General features: G+C 53.0%; 1 protein-coding gene across 1 annotated transcript in view; it reads right to left on the bottom strand.

Moving 5' to 3' along the window:
• Nucleotides 1–17,036, bottom strand: part of TG (thyroglobulin) — a 235,825-nt gene that overhangs the window by 97,108 nt on the left and 121,681 nt on the right. Inside the window, exons 36-40 of the mRNA XM_032316132.1 lie at nucleotides 16,648–16,782; nucleotides 14,775–14,939; nucleotides 10,601–10,820; nucleotides 9,539–9,632; nucleotides 6,936–7,095 (exon numbers count right to left, since the gene is read on the bottom strand). Of these exons, the coding sequence (XP_032172023.1) occupies nucleotides 6,936–7,095; nucleotides 9,539–9,632; nucleotides 10,601–10,820; nucleotides 14,775–14,939; nucleotides 16,648–16,782 (774 nt within the window). The remainder of the gene's footprint in view (nucleotides 1–6,935; nucleotides 7,096–9,538; nucleotides 9,633–10,600; nucleotides 10,821–14,774; nucleotides 14,940–16,647; nucleotides 16,783–17,036) is intronic.

Genomic DNA, 17,036 nt, shown 5'->3' with positions numbered 1-17,036 from the left:
CTCTATTCTTTTTTCATGGAATTCAGAAAATATTTATTGAAATCTCAGCACTATTTTTTTAATGCAGTGATTCAGATGTACATGCACAATGTATATATAATATAGCAAAAATATGCTCTTGTCAGCATTTGGGACACTTATATGCCCATGGTCTCTGGCCATCCTCTGAATCCAGCGGCCCCTCCTTGTCCATCTACATGGCTAACCACTCGGAAATACCCGGCTTGTTCTGGTTCACACTAAGACTTGCCCACTTTGCCCTAGGACACCCCAGTGGCTCCCAGGTTTTCAATCACCACCCACATGGGGTTGGCTCAGGATTATCACGGGCATGGAGCGCTCCCCCAGCACCAGCCCCTCATGTCTCCAGGAGGCTACCTTGCTTAAGACATTTCAAGAGCACTGAGTCCCAAAGGGAATCGATTCCAAGTCCCCTGAGCACAGAGCCTTTGCAGAATTTCTTATGTTCTCCTTCTAATGCAGCATCACCCACCCGATCTGCTCCTACACAGTCCCAGGGTCCTCCCTGACACCTGTTGCCCTGAATCCCCGGCCCGCCTCTTCCCCAGCGGCTCGGGCTTTCTCCCCACTGAGCCCCTCAGTGCTTCTCACTGGCCTCCTGTATCCACGTGTCTCTCCCTCTGATGAATCGTCCATGCCACATCCTGAGTGGCCTTTTGTTTATTTTTTAAGTTTTAAATTTTTTAAGAGAGGGCTGAGTAGCTCTTTTATTTATTTATATTTTTTAAAAAAAAATTTAAGGATTTTGTTTATTTATTTGAGAGAAAGAGAGACAGCACGAGAGTGAGAAACAGACTCCCTGCTGAGCAGAGAGCCCGACACAGGGCTCAATCCCAGAACCTTGAGATCATGACCTGCACTGAAGGCAGACGCTTGCTTAACCACTGAGCCCCCCAAGCGCCCCCCAAGTAGTCTTTTAAATGCATAATTTTGATCACGTGTCTCTCTCTCTCTCTCTCTCTCACACACACACACACACACACACACACCCCACAGACACACACACACACCCAGTCCTATCCTATCTAAAATCTCCCCTCACATCCCTTTAGGACATGATCTCAGTTCTCCCAGGGTGTTCCAGGCCTCATGGGACCGGAGGCGGCTGTCTCTTGGGGTCTATTTCCTTTCGTCTCCTCCCCGTCCCTACTCTGCAGCCGCCTGGCTTCTCATCAGTGGCTTCAACCCCTCAGCCCATCCTCCTCCAGGCCTGTGCTTGGCCCATGCGACCTCCTCCGCCCAGAGCCCTCTGCTGCACCCTGGCCTTCCTCCCCTTCCTCCTCTTCCCCAGCCGTCCTTCAAGTCTTAGCTGTCGGATAGTTCAGAGGCAGCCCTCAGGTAAGGAAGGTTCTCCTTCCGGGTTATTTGTCGCGCTGGCTACCGCCTTCCTAGCTAGCCCATGGCCTCCACTGAAACCAGGGGCACAGAGCAAGTCCTTCGTCAATGTCCAGTGAATGAACGACCGTAGTTACGATTAACAGGGCTCAGTATCCAGTGCAGAACTGCCAACGGGACTCCGTATTCCCAAACAGAAGAATAGGAAAATCTTGTGTCCCAATTCCTCACGCGGGCGCTCACCAAGCTGACGAGAACGCCCACTCGGAGGCCACAACAGTACAAATTACTCTTCCAGCTGGTCTGAGAGTCTTCTCAGAATTTCTTCAAATGCATTTTGTATTCTGGGTTTTGTGAAGACATTACCACAGTCCTCGCTGTGGACACTTCTGGACTGCGCTTCTCTTCTGTTAGGATGAGCGCATGGCTTCTGAGGTCTTGGGCAGGGCAGGAAAGCTGGGCGCCCTCTGGATGGGACCCAGTCCTGCACGTCCAGGAAGTGACACCCGCAGCCTGCATTTCTGGGGACAATATAGGAGGTCTGGGGACGGCTCTACCTGCCTCTCACTTCCCATAGATCAGCTTCCCAAGTACAGTGCTGACGTTGTGGGGTCTATGGACCCCCAAGAAGTCAGAGGGGAGGGTCCTCCAAGGGCTGCTCTTCCGACAAGTCTGGATAGGGCTTGGCCTGGTGCCGGATGTTGAATGTGGTTCCATGGAGAGCAAGACAGGTTTGGCGTTGACCCTCGGGACACACAGCCTCAGCCATGCACACAGGGGCAGCGAGCTAACCACCCTCAGGTAGTCTGCTCCAACCCCTTCCTTCACTGAGGCTGACCCTTGAGACTAAAGCTGACCCTTGAGAGGAAATGTTTGCTTCGGCATAAGAAGCAAATGTAATAGAAGGTCAGGACTTAGATCCTAATGCAAACTCGGAACTCTCTGTCCCAACACTCAAACCAATTCAACACTTGTTGGAAAATCTATGATGTGCAAGGCATTATGTTATATTCATTAAAAAAAAAAAAAAAAAAGTGCTCCATTTATGGAACTTTCCGTGCTCAAAAGCTCTGCTAACTCCCTTGTCTGTGCCCAGAGTCAAGTCTAAATGTCTTCCCGGCTTTTGTGATCCTCTGCGAGTGGCCTCGGCCCATCCAAGCAGCTTGGGTTGCCTTCATTTTCCAACACTGGCCCTTGCCCAGCCAACACGGCCACGTTCACTTAGCCATCCTGCTGTGGCCGAGCCCCTGAGGCCTCCTCGGTGTCCTGCTGGCTCTATCTTGCCACACACGTGAGCTGTGCCGTGCCCCTGGGGGAGGACGCCGGAGTGGGGCTCCCTGCCAGCTGCACGTAGAGTCCAGTGGGGAGACAGAGGTGAGCGGGCATCCATTCCTGTCCACCTGCCCAGGCTGCCCTGCTCGGCACTCCCACCTGCACTGCCAGAACCACCCCAGCCAGACCAGCTGCTCCCCCATTCCCTAACTGGTTCTCGCTCACGTGATGTCACCAGCTCTCCCTTTAATGCTCCTTGGGGCCATTCTGAGTTCACAGTGGGCCCTCCCCCGGTGTCACTGATGGTCGTGGAGAAGCAGGTGAGGTGGCCGAGCACCCAGGTTATGGAACCAGACCAGCTGGGAGCAGCCCCGACCCCACCACCTACCAGCACTGCGGGGCCTTGGACACACTACCTAGTGTGACTTGATTTCCCCTATCAGGACAATGGAAGCAATAACCCTACTTAGGTCTTCGGGTTGTTAGGATGATTAAATTGGTTAACAATTGTAAAGGAAACAGAACAGTGCCCAGCATAAAGCACTGTAGAAATTGTCTAGTTTTTCTTGAATAAAATGAAACAGATTTAGGTCCCAGCAGATTCTCCCAGATACTCTTTGCAGAGTGTGCCTTGGCTTCTGCAGCAGAAATTGCACCTACGGGGGAGAGCCGCTGAGACATGACTCTGTGCCCGCTCTTCTGGCTGGAGGGGAGCAGACCCTCTCGGGAGGCCCTGGGGATGATGAGGGAAGGGGCAACACTACCATGCCTGGCCTTCTGACTCCCCAGCCAAAGCACCCCTCCTCTGCCGCACAGCCTACTTGGGCCTGCAGGCTGACCCTCCCCCCCACACGCCTCTGAGCCTGACCGCCCGCCCCCCACTCCACCTGCCCCTGCTCCCCTCCCTGCCGTGCTTTGCCAGAGTGGGGATTGTCACTGAGCCCTGTGACCCCAGGGTCTGTCCCCGGGCCGGATCCAGGCTAGGGAAATGGCCTCCCCCGCCCACCACCAACCCCTTCATGAGCTTTCCAACAGCTCAGTTTACCAGGAACCAGGGCCCCCTTAAAGTACTGTTGGGTTTGGCCTCCCTCTTCTCACAGAGAACACGAGCTTGTCTTGTCAGCCACAGGCCTGGCATGAGCTTCTTTCTGTTTCTGTCCTCCCCCAGGCACTTTGAAAACTGCCTCCAGAGTTTGGAGCTCTTGGAGGACCCCGTTCATGCAGGCTACGATAGCGGATGCCACCCACGCTCATCACCAGGGAACGCGGGCAGAGACCGCTGGGCAGGACTCTTCAGTCCACGCCAGGGGCTATCGCAGCCGCTGTGGTCCAGGGGCAACCTGTGCCCGCTGCTGGCTCCATGTGGGGCCGGGGCATGACCACAACCAGGCCTGCCTAGCAGGAGCCCCGTCTGGGTCCACAGAGAGGAAAGGGAGCTTAACCCTTGTGAGCCCCCTGCTGGGTGCCAGGCAGGGTGCCAGCTGTCGGCCTTCCACACTTATATCTTAGCATCGTCTGAGAGATGGGCAGCGTAGGGGTGGACGCAGAGGGAAGGAACTGCCCAGAGCCCCTCGGGTCCACAGCTTGGCTGAACTGCCCTCAGAGCCCGTGCTGCGTGGATGCCAAGCCTGTGTTCCCTGCAGGACCCTGGGCTCTGGCTGGCACTCAGGGGAGCCCGTCTTTCTCCAGACCCATGTTCGGAATGTCAGCGTCCAAGTATTTTCAATGGAAAAGGGGAAAGAGGGACAGGGCAGTACGGGAAGTCTTAGGGAGTGAAACTCTTCTGCGTGACCCATAATGGCGGACACGTGACGTTTATCGAAACCATAGAGAGGACGACACAAAGAGCAAGCCCTACTGGAAACTCTGGACCTCAGTCAATGCTAACCTACCCGTGTTGCCTCCTCGATCCTAACAGAGGTGCCCCATCAACACCCAGTGTCAGATAGTAGGGGAAACTGAGGCAGGGGAGGCATCTATGGAACTCTTTGTACTTCCTGCTCAGTTATTCTGTAAACTTAAAACCACTCTACATGGTAAAATCTATTAACTATTGTTTTAATTGATAAAGGGGATGGTGGGCTTTTGTCACAAATTTACTGGGGGAGTTTGCAGACTCACACGCCCACTGTCTTCCTCTTCCAGAGCATCCTCCAGGATCACAGGCAGTCGGAAGGCTGTGTTTGCATTCTAACGTTTCAGTGTCTCAGTTTCTCTACAGATGCATCGCTCCCTCTCCTAGTGGAGCTGTAGGGAGGCTCAGCTAAGGCAGGCAAAGGTCCAGGAATGCGGGGGAAGCTAGGAAGTCTAATAAATAAAGCGAAGATAACCTGTCTGTGGCTCAATGGACATAAAAGACACATCCTGCTCTCTACACATCCTGCTCTCTACACGGAAGAACAGAGAATCCAAAGGCCCTTTCTAAATCTCCGAGGGAGCAAGCCACAAGATGTTTCTCCTTGCTCTTTGACCAATAGGCTTTAACACCCCAAGTGCACTCCCAACTGGCGCATGGAGTTCCTCGACCTCCCTGAGCCTCGCTGAGTCACTTGCCACATGGCCACTTGGTACTGGCCCCACAGAGCTGCCATGAGAGGAAAGAAGGCGATCCAGGAGAGACGTCTGGTAGAGGCAGGCACTGCTGAGTGTAACATTCCTCCCCTCTCACTGACAGTTCTGCTCTAAGCACAATGAACAGGCAGCGCTCCAGGTCAGGAATGAGAAGGGCATTCCAGAAGGTATTCTAGAAACTTCCTTTGCCTCCCCTGACACTGACTCCGCCAGCAGCAGGAATGAGTTTCCCTTCCTAGAAGCACACAAATTCTCAATAAGATTACATGCCCCTCAGGCATGGGTAACATGGGAATTCGCTCCCCTCTGTCCAGAAAGGCTCGAAGACAAGGCATCAGCCACGTTGTGGAACGTTCCACCTGACCACGTTCAAGAGCACGTTCAAGATGTCCGAATTTCACCTGCCTCTTCAGAGATGGGAGCTACGGACTTAGCAAATCATCATCAGTCCCACGTTCACAAAAAGGAAAGGAAACCCAGGCAGAGTTTTTGTTGCTCTGGCAGCTGACCCTGGTCCTACTGAAGGAAAATCTGAAATGTGTGCACCATCCACATTTCCCTCATTGGCATCTGGTCGTATTTTGCCTGAAGTTGGTTCCCGCTTCATGGTTGTCCTGCATGCCTAGAATCTTCTTCCTGGCACTCAACGGCTCATGCTACGTGTGCACCCAGCCCTCATTCCCCAGCACTCTGGAATTTCTACCCACTCACCCACACTCTAGATGAGTTCATTATTCTCACCATGCTACCTTCCACCTGCCCATCCTGACTTAGCACGTAAGGCGTTTGGGTCTTAAATGAGATCCTTCGAGAAGAGAGATGAAGTTCAGTGCCTATCTGGAGGTTCCCACTGTAGCATCTAAAGCCCTTTCTCATGTACAGCCTCCCTACGGCCTCATGGAACTGTGGATGCTGGGTAAGATTGTCCCCATTTTACAGAGGAGAAAGCTGAGACTCAGAAATGAAGGGTTTTAGCCCAGGTCACACAGATATTGAATGGCAGAGGTGGCCATTGGTTCTCCAGATTCCCAGACCTGCGTGTCTACCCCCAGCCGTGGCGGTCTGACAAGTGTCCCACCACTGGGAGGGGCTGGACACGGAGGAAAAGACGGACAGGGGAGCTATCCAGGCCTCAATTCTGCGCCGGGTGCTGGTGAGGAAGGCGGATGGAAGCTATGAGACAAACAGTTCTGCGACTAGATGGGGACAGGCTGATGTTCGCAAGCGAGGCTGGCATTAAAGAGGAAACGGGAAACATCACGGAGGCAGCCCTTACGTGGAGTCAAATGGTGCCCCTGTGGGCCCAGCACTATAATCCATACTATGGTTCCCTAGGGCCAGTCAGCCCTGGTGGTGAAAGCTGGCTCTGATCTTTCCTGACTGTTGATGCTAGCAAGTGTCTAACCTTCTGGGGCCTCAAAACACACATGCACACACACACACACACACACATACACACTCCACCACCACCACCACAAGATACAACACATAATGTAGTCGGAACAGCTCCGGCACATAGTAAGATCAACCAATGGCAACAATTACTCTCCGGTATGGGTGTCAGCATCGCTGGAAGGTCTCATGGGCGTGTGGGACAGTCTACTGAGTGCTCAGCTCAGCTGGAGGAGGGCCAAGGGGCCCTGAAGGGATGGGGCTTTGGGAAGAAGGGGTTGACCACACGTAGAGTGGCCCTCAGCTCAGGGGGTCGGCAATCCCCAACCACGCCAGCGACTTACCGGAACTCAGGAAGCCGAAGACACCCACTCGGTAGCCAGCCGTGACAACGATGAGGTTGCCAATAGCAGCCAGGAAGGAGCCGTCGAGGGCCAGCTGTCCTTCAGTCCCCCTCCCCTCCACGGTGTTGTGGAAGAAGACCAGCACGGAGGCATTGGGGGCCTGTGGGGAGTGGAGAGATGTGAGGCTACAGGTTGACCCATTCTCACCCACCAGAGCTCAGTGAGGGCACCTTTCCCAAGAAGGTGCCAGATTCCGAGCCTACCCACAACTCTTCCTGTCAACTCCTCCACGTGGGTACACTTAGTCCTATGTTACAGGTTGAACTGTGTCCCCCTCAAGTTCACAGCTGAATTCCTGACTCTACGAAATCAGAGTGTGACTGAATTTGGGAGAGCATCCTATACGAGGTGCTAAGCTAGTGGACCCTAACCCAATATGACTATATCCTCAGAAGAAGGGGGAATTTGGATGGAGACACACACAGAAGGGATACCATGTAGACACAGAGGGAGGACGAGACAACCATCCCTGGGCCACGAAGAGCGGTCTCAGAAGGAACCAGTCCCGCCGACCCCTGGATCTTAGACCTCCAGCCTTCAGAATGTTGAAAAAATAATCTTTCTGTTGTTTTGCCACCCGGTCTGTGGAACCCTATCAGAGCAGCCCTAGCATGCTAGTAAGCCTGCTGTCACAGAGAAGGAAGCTGAGGGTCATGAAGTAAATACTTTGCTCACATTGCAAAGTGAGCAGAAGGCACAGCCCCTGCAGACCAGGAGCCCATCACCTGGAGCTAGACAGTCTTGCCACATCCCAGGTCCACCCCGGAGGCAGATACTCTAAGGACTACAAGCACTTCCATTCTACAGGTGTGAATACCGAGGCTCACGGTTGTGAAATGACTTTTAAAAAGCACGTACAGAAAGGAAGGGGCCGACCCAGAATTCCAGGCTCAGCCCCCCTCCCAGCACACTCTCCTGGGCCCTCCCATCTGTGACACCACGTCCCTTAGGTGAGTGATGAGTAGCTCTCTATGGCCGGGACAGGTTTCAGGCAGGGTGGCCAAACTGAAAGGACTCACCACAGAGGACCCAGACAGTCTTCCAGAATAAAGTCGGGGCCAGGCCTGGGGTGCTGGAAGACGGCATAGCTCCAGGCAGTGGGCTGCAGGTCTGCCGTCACTTGCAGGTGGAGTGACCCTCATCCCTTTACATGTGGTCTCTGTCCCACTCAGTTATCTCCAATGTCCCCATCAGCCACCTAGTGACTCATCAGTCTCCATACAGTGTTTTACTTAATTCCTGCAAGAACTGTATGAGCCAGAGGCTCCTTCTCTCCCCCTTTCAGAACCAGTACCCGGCGCACATGGAACACAATTAGCTTCTCTACACCGGTGAGGCAGGGGTCAGTGGCACCTTAGCTGGGAGCCAGACCTCAATCTGGCATCGCAGGTATGGGGAGACCAGAGCTGGGCAGAGGGGACCCACTGTCTCCCTTGCTCTGGGTTCTCTGCTCATAGTAGCACCGTCTACGAGAACTTTCACCTGTGGGGGGCCTCATGACAAAGCTCACTCAGACCAGCTTGCTGAGGTCAAACATCTAAAGGGAGGCGGCCTCTCGTGGCTAGTGGGCCAGGGGACCACGAAGCTGTGGCACGGTCCGGGGCATCATTGTATCTATCCACACTGGGGTGGCGTCCCCAGAAACTGATGTTTTCTGAAACTCATCCGTTTTTGCTTTTATGCCCTCAGAACCTTCCTCCCAAACAGGAAACTCAAACGTGGAGCCTCAGGCTCGTGGCTGCTACTTAGGCCGGTCCAGGCTCTAAATCGGGGCATCACCCTGTCCGGGTCACAGCTCCCAACCTCACCCTCCGGAACTGCCCCCCAAACAGGAGTCCAAGCGGAAGTACCCCCAGGGGTCACTCCTAGGGTCTCTCAAGGAGAGAGACCCTAGGTGTGGTTGATTTGTCTCCTCACCGGCAGACGAGCCCCAGTCAGGCTCCATCCTCCCCAGCTGTGGGTCTCCCCCCTCTCAGAGACGCCGCATCGCTGACCCTCATCCACTTGTCTGGCTCACACCTCCCGCCCCTCACCCCGGTCAGGTGGCGCCCCTGACCACCACCCGACACCTCCCGTCACCGTGTCCCTTCCTCTATTTCTCCTCAGAGTCTCATCCACACCATGGTTGTTCAATCATCATTTGCGTATTGGTTTCTGCCCTGCCCACCACAGTGTAACTCCTGAGGGCAGCCACTCTGTTTGTCACTTCTCTGTCTTACCCCCCCCGACCCACAGCGGTGTCCCCCGACACAGGCCCTCATGAAGATTTCTTGGAGAACTGAACCAGGACAGTCGTGCCCCATTTGCCATGGGGGTGGCCTGAGGATGGGGGAGGGTCAGGTGAGGCCCTGTGGTTCCAGAAGGACCCTCTACTTCCTCTGCTTCCTCCTGACCACATAGGCTTTCAGGAAGCCAAGAACCGGCGAGGACAGCGCAGGGAGCACAGAGCCTGGAGGGGGTGAATGATCCCGGCAGCTCTGGGGACAGGGGGGAGTCTAACAGGGCAGTTTTCAGGGTAGACAGTCAAGGGTTTCCGAACTCACCACGTTCTGAGGGACAAACATGTTAAGATACAGGCAGTCTTCGCTGACTCTGGTAGCCGCGGGCGCTTGGGTTCCTGGCTGCCAGCAGCTGGCCCTGGGGAGGCAGATTGTATGATTTCCAGGTGAACAACCAAAGATAGATGCCTCGTCTTCCCCTCTCGCCTGCCACCCCCAGCCCTTACAAAGGCCCAATGGCCATGGCCCACCAGCTCTGCAGGATTAGGCGGCTTCGGGAAATGGGGAAAGGGAGTGGCAAGCACAGGGAAGAAACGGCAGGATGCCCACCTCTCTCCACCGAGGCCCATGGAGGACACCTCCAGGGACAAGCTGCCAGCTCAGAGAAAGGATGCCCGAGATTGGGACGGGGAACGTGGGTATTGCTCGGGACCTAGGCCCTTCCTTGCCGCACCTGTGCAGACCTGTCCCTGGATGTGGAGTCTGAGCTGTTTTCTGCATCAGAACAGGGCCTGAGCGTTCCAGGCTGAGCGTCCCCAAGCATGAGAGCTGAGACCGCATCCGGGACATGGCCACCGGCAGCCCGATGGGACCCGCCCAAGAGGTGATTTCCCGTGTCCCCCAGCCTCGTTTGCAGTAGACCCTGAGAAGGCAAGCTCTCCACCTACTCTCCAGCCAAAGCCTACCCCATCATGTGGGTCCACCCTGACATGGGGAAGCACTCTGATTAGTCACGCTTATTCCTTTTGTGTCTCCATGGTGGAGACTTACTACCATGGCTTTCCACACTTTTCTGCCACTGCCCAAGTTCAAGCCCTCAATGCCTTCATGCTGAGGAGGGCAGAGCCTCAGCAGCCTGGGTCCCTGCATCACTGCAGAGAGCAAAACACGCCACCCCCACCCCCATCACCAAATGCACTTTGCAGGAGCAAGAGAATGGTATTTGGAGGGTTTATCTTTAAGAGCCCTTAATGCCCCTTGATTAGCATGCTGACCGTTCCCATACACCCCTCAAGCACTGCTGTGCCCCAAGTCTCAGTCTGATGCATTCAAACAGGAAGGGAGTTCCCTGGGCATTCACCGAGCTGCATTCCACGAGATCCTCACCGTGGCTGGGTGGCATCCCAGGACCCTGTCCAGTTCAAGGGCTCTGGGGCCTGGAAGCGGCTCTCTGCCAGGGGCGGGGCGGCATACGGAACTCCCAGGAACTGGTCCACTTGCTTCCATGAGCTGCCCACCTGGATGGCCCGTGACCTGCCCAGCAGCTGGCCGTGGGGGGCGATGGTCACAGAAGGTGCCAGTGTCCCAAAACCCAGCAGAGGGGTGTCTGTGGGGAGAGGGATAGCGGGGGAAGAGATGACCATGGGTGCTCTATTCAAACAAAGACACTGCTTTTCACACTTGAAAAAATGTCGGTAGTACGTTCAACCCCAGAAGCCAGAGTCTAGCCAGGTTAGTTTTCAATGTGAAAAAAAAAAAAAATTAATAGCAAATACAGCTGATGTTTACCAGGCACTGAACATGTGTAGAGCATGGCAAGGGTCCCTTCTCTACATGTGTTGCCTCGCTGATTCTTCCCACCCAGAGGCCAGGCAGAGCCTAAACCCAGGCCCATAACCCCTAACTCAGCATGTGGGGGCCAGAAGTGGGTGGACATTTAGAAGTATTGGGATTTTTAAAAGAACAGAGAGACACAGGAAGTGGGAGGCTCAGCCAATCCCCCAAAGCGGTCTGGAGTCAGGCGCCACCCTCAAACACATCAGTGACCAGATACAAACCACTCATACTAACAGGGATACGTAAAGAATATGAGATCTTCAGTCATTTGAGGTCAAATGTTGCCACCAAATAAGTTTGCAGCAAACTCACCCCCCCCCCAATTTTTTTTTCTACCTTTTAGGAGGTTGGGAATTCAGAATTGCAGAGGAGGAACCCTGGGCCCTTATTTGCATTTTACTGATAAAAAAACAGAGGTAGGGGCCTGGGGTGGGGAGCTGCCAGGATTCCAAGGTGTAGGATTCAAAGGGTTTCTGGACCCCGACAGCGACCAGGCTAGACCAGGGCTGTTCACATGGGTCAAGGGCCAGCTCAGGGCCCCTTTCCAGGGCCCTGTTCCTGCCCCCTGCCCACAACGCCCCCTCTCCACCTCTAGGCCCCCAGATTCCATCCAGCCTGCCAGGGGAAAGCTAGTGCCACCTGCCAGCCTGCACTCGCAGCTCCGCCCCCCAAACCTTCCCCCAGCCTTGTAATGCTAATCACTGCACGCCTAGCAGCCTCTCTCTGGGCTGGTTCTTATCTCCTCTTGCACAGTTTCTCCCTTCAGTGATTGAGTCAATCAACTTTTGTTGGGACCCTGACTCTGTGCCAAATACCGTTTTCAGGGACTTGGAACAGGCTGGCCTCTGACTCCCCAGCGGGCTCAGGGCCTGGCCCAAAGGGAGGACTGGATGCTGGTGCAGAGATGCTCTCTCTCTCTTTCAGGCTCCTTGCCGCCCCCTCTGCCTGTTTGTGTGAGAGAGAGAGTGGGAGAGAAGGGGGAATTGCTTATTCTTTCCCGCAAGTGTGTTTGGTTTGCTGGGCTCTGCTATTGGCCATGAACTTCCCCGCTTGTCTGCAGCTCCGTCTACACCCTCTTCCATCTGTGAGGACAAGGGAGGGGTAGGGGAGAGGAGGCAGACAGACAGGCAGACGTCTACCCATTCCTCAAGCTGGGTGCCAGGCGGTGGCTCAGCTGGAGGGGATTTCATCCCAGGGGACATGTGATAACTTCCAGGGACCGTCTGGTCGTCACCAGGGTCTGTGAGAAATGCTCGGTTCTGACATCTAGTGAGTTAAGGCCCAGGATGCTGCTAAGCACCCTGCAGTAAATAGGGCGGCCCCCACAGCACAGAACCATCCGGCCTGGGCTCTCAGCGGTGTGAAGCCTGAGAACCCCTGGGGCGGTGTGTGACTCCCTGTGTGACTCCCGGGCCACCGAGGAGCATGGTGGGGAGGAACTGAGGAATGCAGAGTCCCAGCAGGAAGCAGACCTATGTTTCAGGTCATACGCACCAGCTATTACAGGGAAACTTCCTAGTTCTTCTGATGCTCACTTTCCCCCTGTGGAGCCGGAATGACACCAGGATGTTGGGGATAAGCGCAGGGAGCCTGTGGTGCTCTGAGCCCAGTGCCTGCCAGGGGCAGGGGCTCCATGCGGGAGTGAGGGAAGGGACTGGAGGGAGGAACAGTAGAGAGGAAAGAGAGAAAGAGAAAGAGAGAAAGAAAGAACGAACGAGCAAGAAAGGAAGGAAGGAGAGAGAGAGGGAGCGAAGATTGGAAACAGAGATGAAATTCTCTCTGTTGCAAAAACCCTGAGGGCTAGTGTAAACCCAGCATGGAAAGAAAGAGTTGCACATTCTAATCTACTCTCAGTCACAAGTCACGGCTGGCCTCAGCCCACAGCTCCTTCTCACAAGTTTTCCGGCTTCACTGTCAATCACAGGACCTCAGGCCAATAGTCAGGCCTGCGGCTGCCAACACAGCAAAACCTTCAGACTCTGTCCCCCTGCTCCACAGGAGAACAGCCACATTTCATGAACGTGGCACCCTCTGAAGGAGGGAGCAAAGACACAGAATACAAAAGCTAACGAACTTCAAGGGAGTGCAAGCCTGCTCTCCCAGGGACAGTGGCATTCAGCCCTCCCTCCAGAGGTTGCCTGGTGAATCCCAGACTGAGTGAGATCCAACATGGGAAAAATGTTAGATGTGCAGCTCTCTCTTCTGAACTGTTTTCCAGAAACTGATGGATTCTTTCTAGAACAGCCCTATATTGAGGCCACAGGACTCTTAAGTGAAGAAAAGTATCCAGAGCTATATGTGGGCACAAAGTGCAGACAATGTCTGTGTATATACACACAGGCTCTCCTCTTCAGCTCGAGATGAGCTTTTAACCTTGAACTTGAGTTACACAGAATTAACAGAGAAACAGTCTAATCTGTTTTATGGAACCTAAACCCCAAAGCGAGGCCTCTCCCCGCAGCAGGATTTCCATGCAGATTAGCTATGCTGTGAGTGAAATACACTAGTGGAAGCTAACTCGACTGAACGCTGTGAGTGTCTAGGTAGACAAGATCTGAGACTGTAGGCCCGTGACCACAGCATACAGGAACCCAAGCACCCCCAGGCCTGGGCAGCACTCTCATGGTCCAAAGGCTGAGGTGGAGGAGAGGCCAGAAGAGGATACCACTGGATCGAGACAGGCCTGGGGACGGCCAGGGCTCTAAGGCTGGATGAGATCAAATCCAGCTGCTGCCTGGTTTTGTAAATAAAGTTTTATTGGAACACAACCACACCCACTGATCTTTGTATTTTCTGTGGCTGCTTTCTTGCTTAAGTGGCAGAGTTGAGTGGTTATAACAGATGCCTTGAGCCTAAAATATTTATCTGGCCCTTTTCAGAGAAAGTTAGCCAACCTCTGCTCTAGAAGATCAGATGGCAGAAATAGGCAATGTTTTAAAAAGTCATTAACTTCATCCCATGAGCATGTTTAGTGGGGGGTGGGATTTGCCCCAGACTCCAGCTCCCATGTCTCCCATTACACAGGTCTTACCTACCGCACTTAGTGATGGATTTCCAGGATTTCTTAGAGTTCTATGTTTTCTCCCCTTGTTGGCTTTTCCCCTGTATCCCTAGCACCTAACACAACATCTGACATGTAACACCCTACTGAATGCTTTCAAATGAAACTGAGCCACAAGCAGCAGCCCTCTCCAGACCATGATAGGGTTGTTAGATGATGTGGTTTTGTGCGAGCAGATCGTATCTAGCGATAGGAGACCTGGCTCCAAGCACCCATTCTTGTCTTCACTAGATGGGCAAAATCAGAGAAGTAGCTTCTCCGGGCCAGTCCCTTGATCTCTAAGATGGGGATAAACCCCTTATCTTGCCACCTCATGGGATTGGTGTGAGGACCAACTGAGATAAGGTATGTGACAGAATGTTCTAAACTATAAAATGGTGACCAAAAATGGTCTATTTATTAATTTACTAAGAATTCAAAGGCCAAATGGCTTCTATAACTCCAATAAATGAATAAAGGTGGCCAGAGAAGCTCTAGCTTAGAAGCAGGGTTTTCACCTTCCTTCAGTTCCTCCCAAATGAATGCCACCTGGTCCAAGATAACTTTGGTCATTTTTTTCTAGAGACCCTCAAAAGCCATTGCCCACAAGTCACCATGCTCTTGGACAGTCCCTCCCAGCTATTACACCCAGGAAGAGCTGCAAAGGCACAGGCTGGGACTCACTCAGCTTCCGGTAGATGTGGGTGGCCTCCTCACGGAGCAGAAGTCGGCAGTTCTGGGCCTGCAGGCTGTGTGTGCAGATCTGGGCGTCAGGATAGAATACACACCTCACAGCACCAGGTCGGGTCTGCAGAGTGGTGACGAGGCAGGCCGGGTGACGGGAACATTCTACAGAATAAGAGGAGAGTGAGGCTTGGGCTTCAGAGATGACATCTCAGCCATGCATCAATCCCATCATGCATCGTCTATTCATCCATCAGTCCATCCACCCATCTAGTCGTGCATCCGCCAATCTATCCATCTAATCATGTATCCGTGCATCCATCCACCCAATCATGTCCTCCCCTCTATCCACCATGCATCCATCCATCCATGTCTCCAACCATCTGCTTAACCAACCATCCATCCATCCATGATCCACCCATACATCCATGCACCCATGTATCCACCTGTGCATCCATCTATCCATGTCTCCATCCACCTAGTTAGCCATCCATCCATCCATCCATCCATCCATCCATCCATCCATCCGTTTATCCATCCGTTTATCCATGCACCCATCTATCCAGCCATGCATCCATCTATCCAACAATGCATCCGTCTTTCCATCCACGCATTCATCTATCCATGCATGCACCCATCCATCTATGCAATCACTTATTTATTCACTGGAGTACCTACTATACATCCCTGGCACTGTACCGGGGACTAGGACTGTAATTGTCATTGGGGGAAACCTAACTCTCCCATCAATCTATTTTCCACACAAAAATCAGGCTTTTGACGGTTTACTTAATTCACAAATATGCTCTTACCATTCCTTTGTTTGAAGCAACTCCATGGCTCCTCATTAGCCTTAGATTAAGTCATACCAGACAAGGCTTTCCATGCTCCAGCCCTTGCCTTCTTCTTCAGCTTCATCTCCCTTTCCAGTTCCCCATCATGCCCACTATTTCCCACCAGGGATTATGTCCTTTCCCATGTGTACCAGGTCCTGCACTAGATAATTTATTTATGGCATTCAGGCTTTTCAGACCTAGGAACTGCTGTGAAGCTGATGTTGACTCATTCACTTGGGCAAGCTGTGAACTGTGTAAAAGACTTATTCATAGCTCTTTCTGTGTTTTTGAAGCATCCAAAGTTGTGCAGTGCACAACCTGTACATCCATATATGACCTTTCTGTTAGATGTGCATATTGCTGTCTAACTTTGTAGGTGAGGTGATTCATGGAATCAAAGAATTAGAAGAGTATGAATGTTATCCAATCTCAGGCTCTTGTAGAAATTAAAATCTTTGTAGAACATCTCTATCAAGTTATTATTTAACTTTTGTTTAAATACTACTGACCAGAAAACCCCTAAAAGAAGTATACATTTGTGAACAGCTTTGTAATAAACAAAGCTTCTTTATATTGCCCTGAGAAAGACTCTTGAAATTTGAGTTTTACCCTTCGGTCTTAGCTTTGCCTCAAGAGCCTGGCCAGGACAACTATACTTCTTCCTTGCCATCATGGCCCACCTATAATCGGAGGACAGTTGTCACCACTTCTGCTCATCTCCTCTGTCTCAGACTAGACCCCTAGATCCTTCCTGACAACTGTCTTCTGACTTGGCTCAACGCTGCTCCCTTTCTGGCTGGCTTTTCCCCTTGGAAACCTTGACTACGGGCTGCCCCTGCAGGGGGATGAGCAGACGGCAGAGGAAGGCCCACCCCGGGTCTTGTCCCCAGGTCCATCCCTTCCTTCCCTGGGACTCCAGGTCATCTTGGAGTCTCCCATGGGTTTCTGAGATCAGGAGCGTAAGCAGCACTCTGTGAGACCCCATCACAATCAGCCGCCTGCCTGAGGGTGAGCGAGCCGTGGGAAACTCCTCTTACCCAACAAACAGTAGTCTCTGGCATCAGAGAAGTTGCTGGTGGTGGCAACGCTGATGTGGGCAACATCAAAGGTCCTGATGGATGGGTCAAGAACTGCTGCGGAGGGGGCCAGGGACTGCCATGAGCCCAGAGCGACTAGGAGAGAGAGCAGGGGACGTCAATCACACATGGCTTTTGGCAGCCCCAGGCCATCCTTCTTGTGGCCATTCCTTGATCCATACTCCCATTCTACAGTGATCTATTAAGAGTATTTTATGAGCCATGATCTGTGCTCAAGCCTATGAATACAAAGGTTAAAAAAAAAAAAAGCAGAGCTGCTTCTCTGCAGCAGCTCACAGCAGAACAGGAGAGAAGGAAACACGGTAAGGCCAGCATGGTAACACAGTGTT

Source organism: Mustela erminea, chromosome 16 (assembly GCF_009829155.1).
Source record: "Mustela erminea isolate mMusErm1 chromosome 16, mMusErm1.Pri, whole genome shotgun sequence".
In the NCBI taxonomy this organism is placed as follows: domain Eukaryota; kingdom Metazoa; phylum Chordata; class Mammalia; order Carnivora; family Mustelidae; genus Mustela; species Mustela erminea.
The sequence above is the reverse complement of the archived record's forward strand: the minus strand, read 5'-3'. Positions and strand labels throughout refer to the sequence as shown.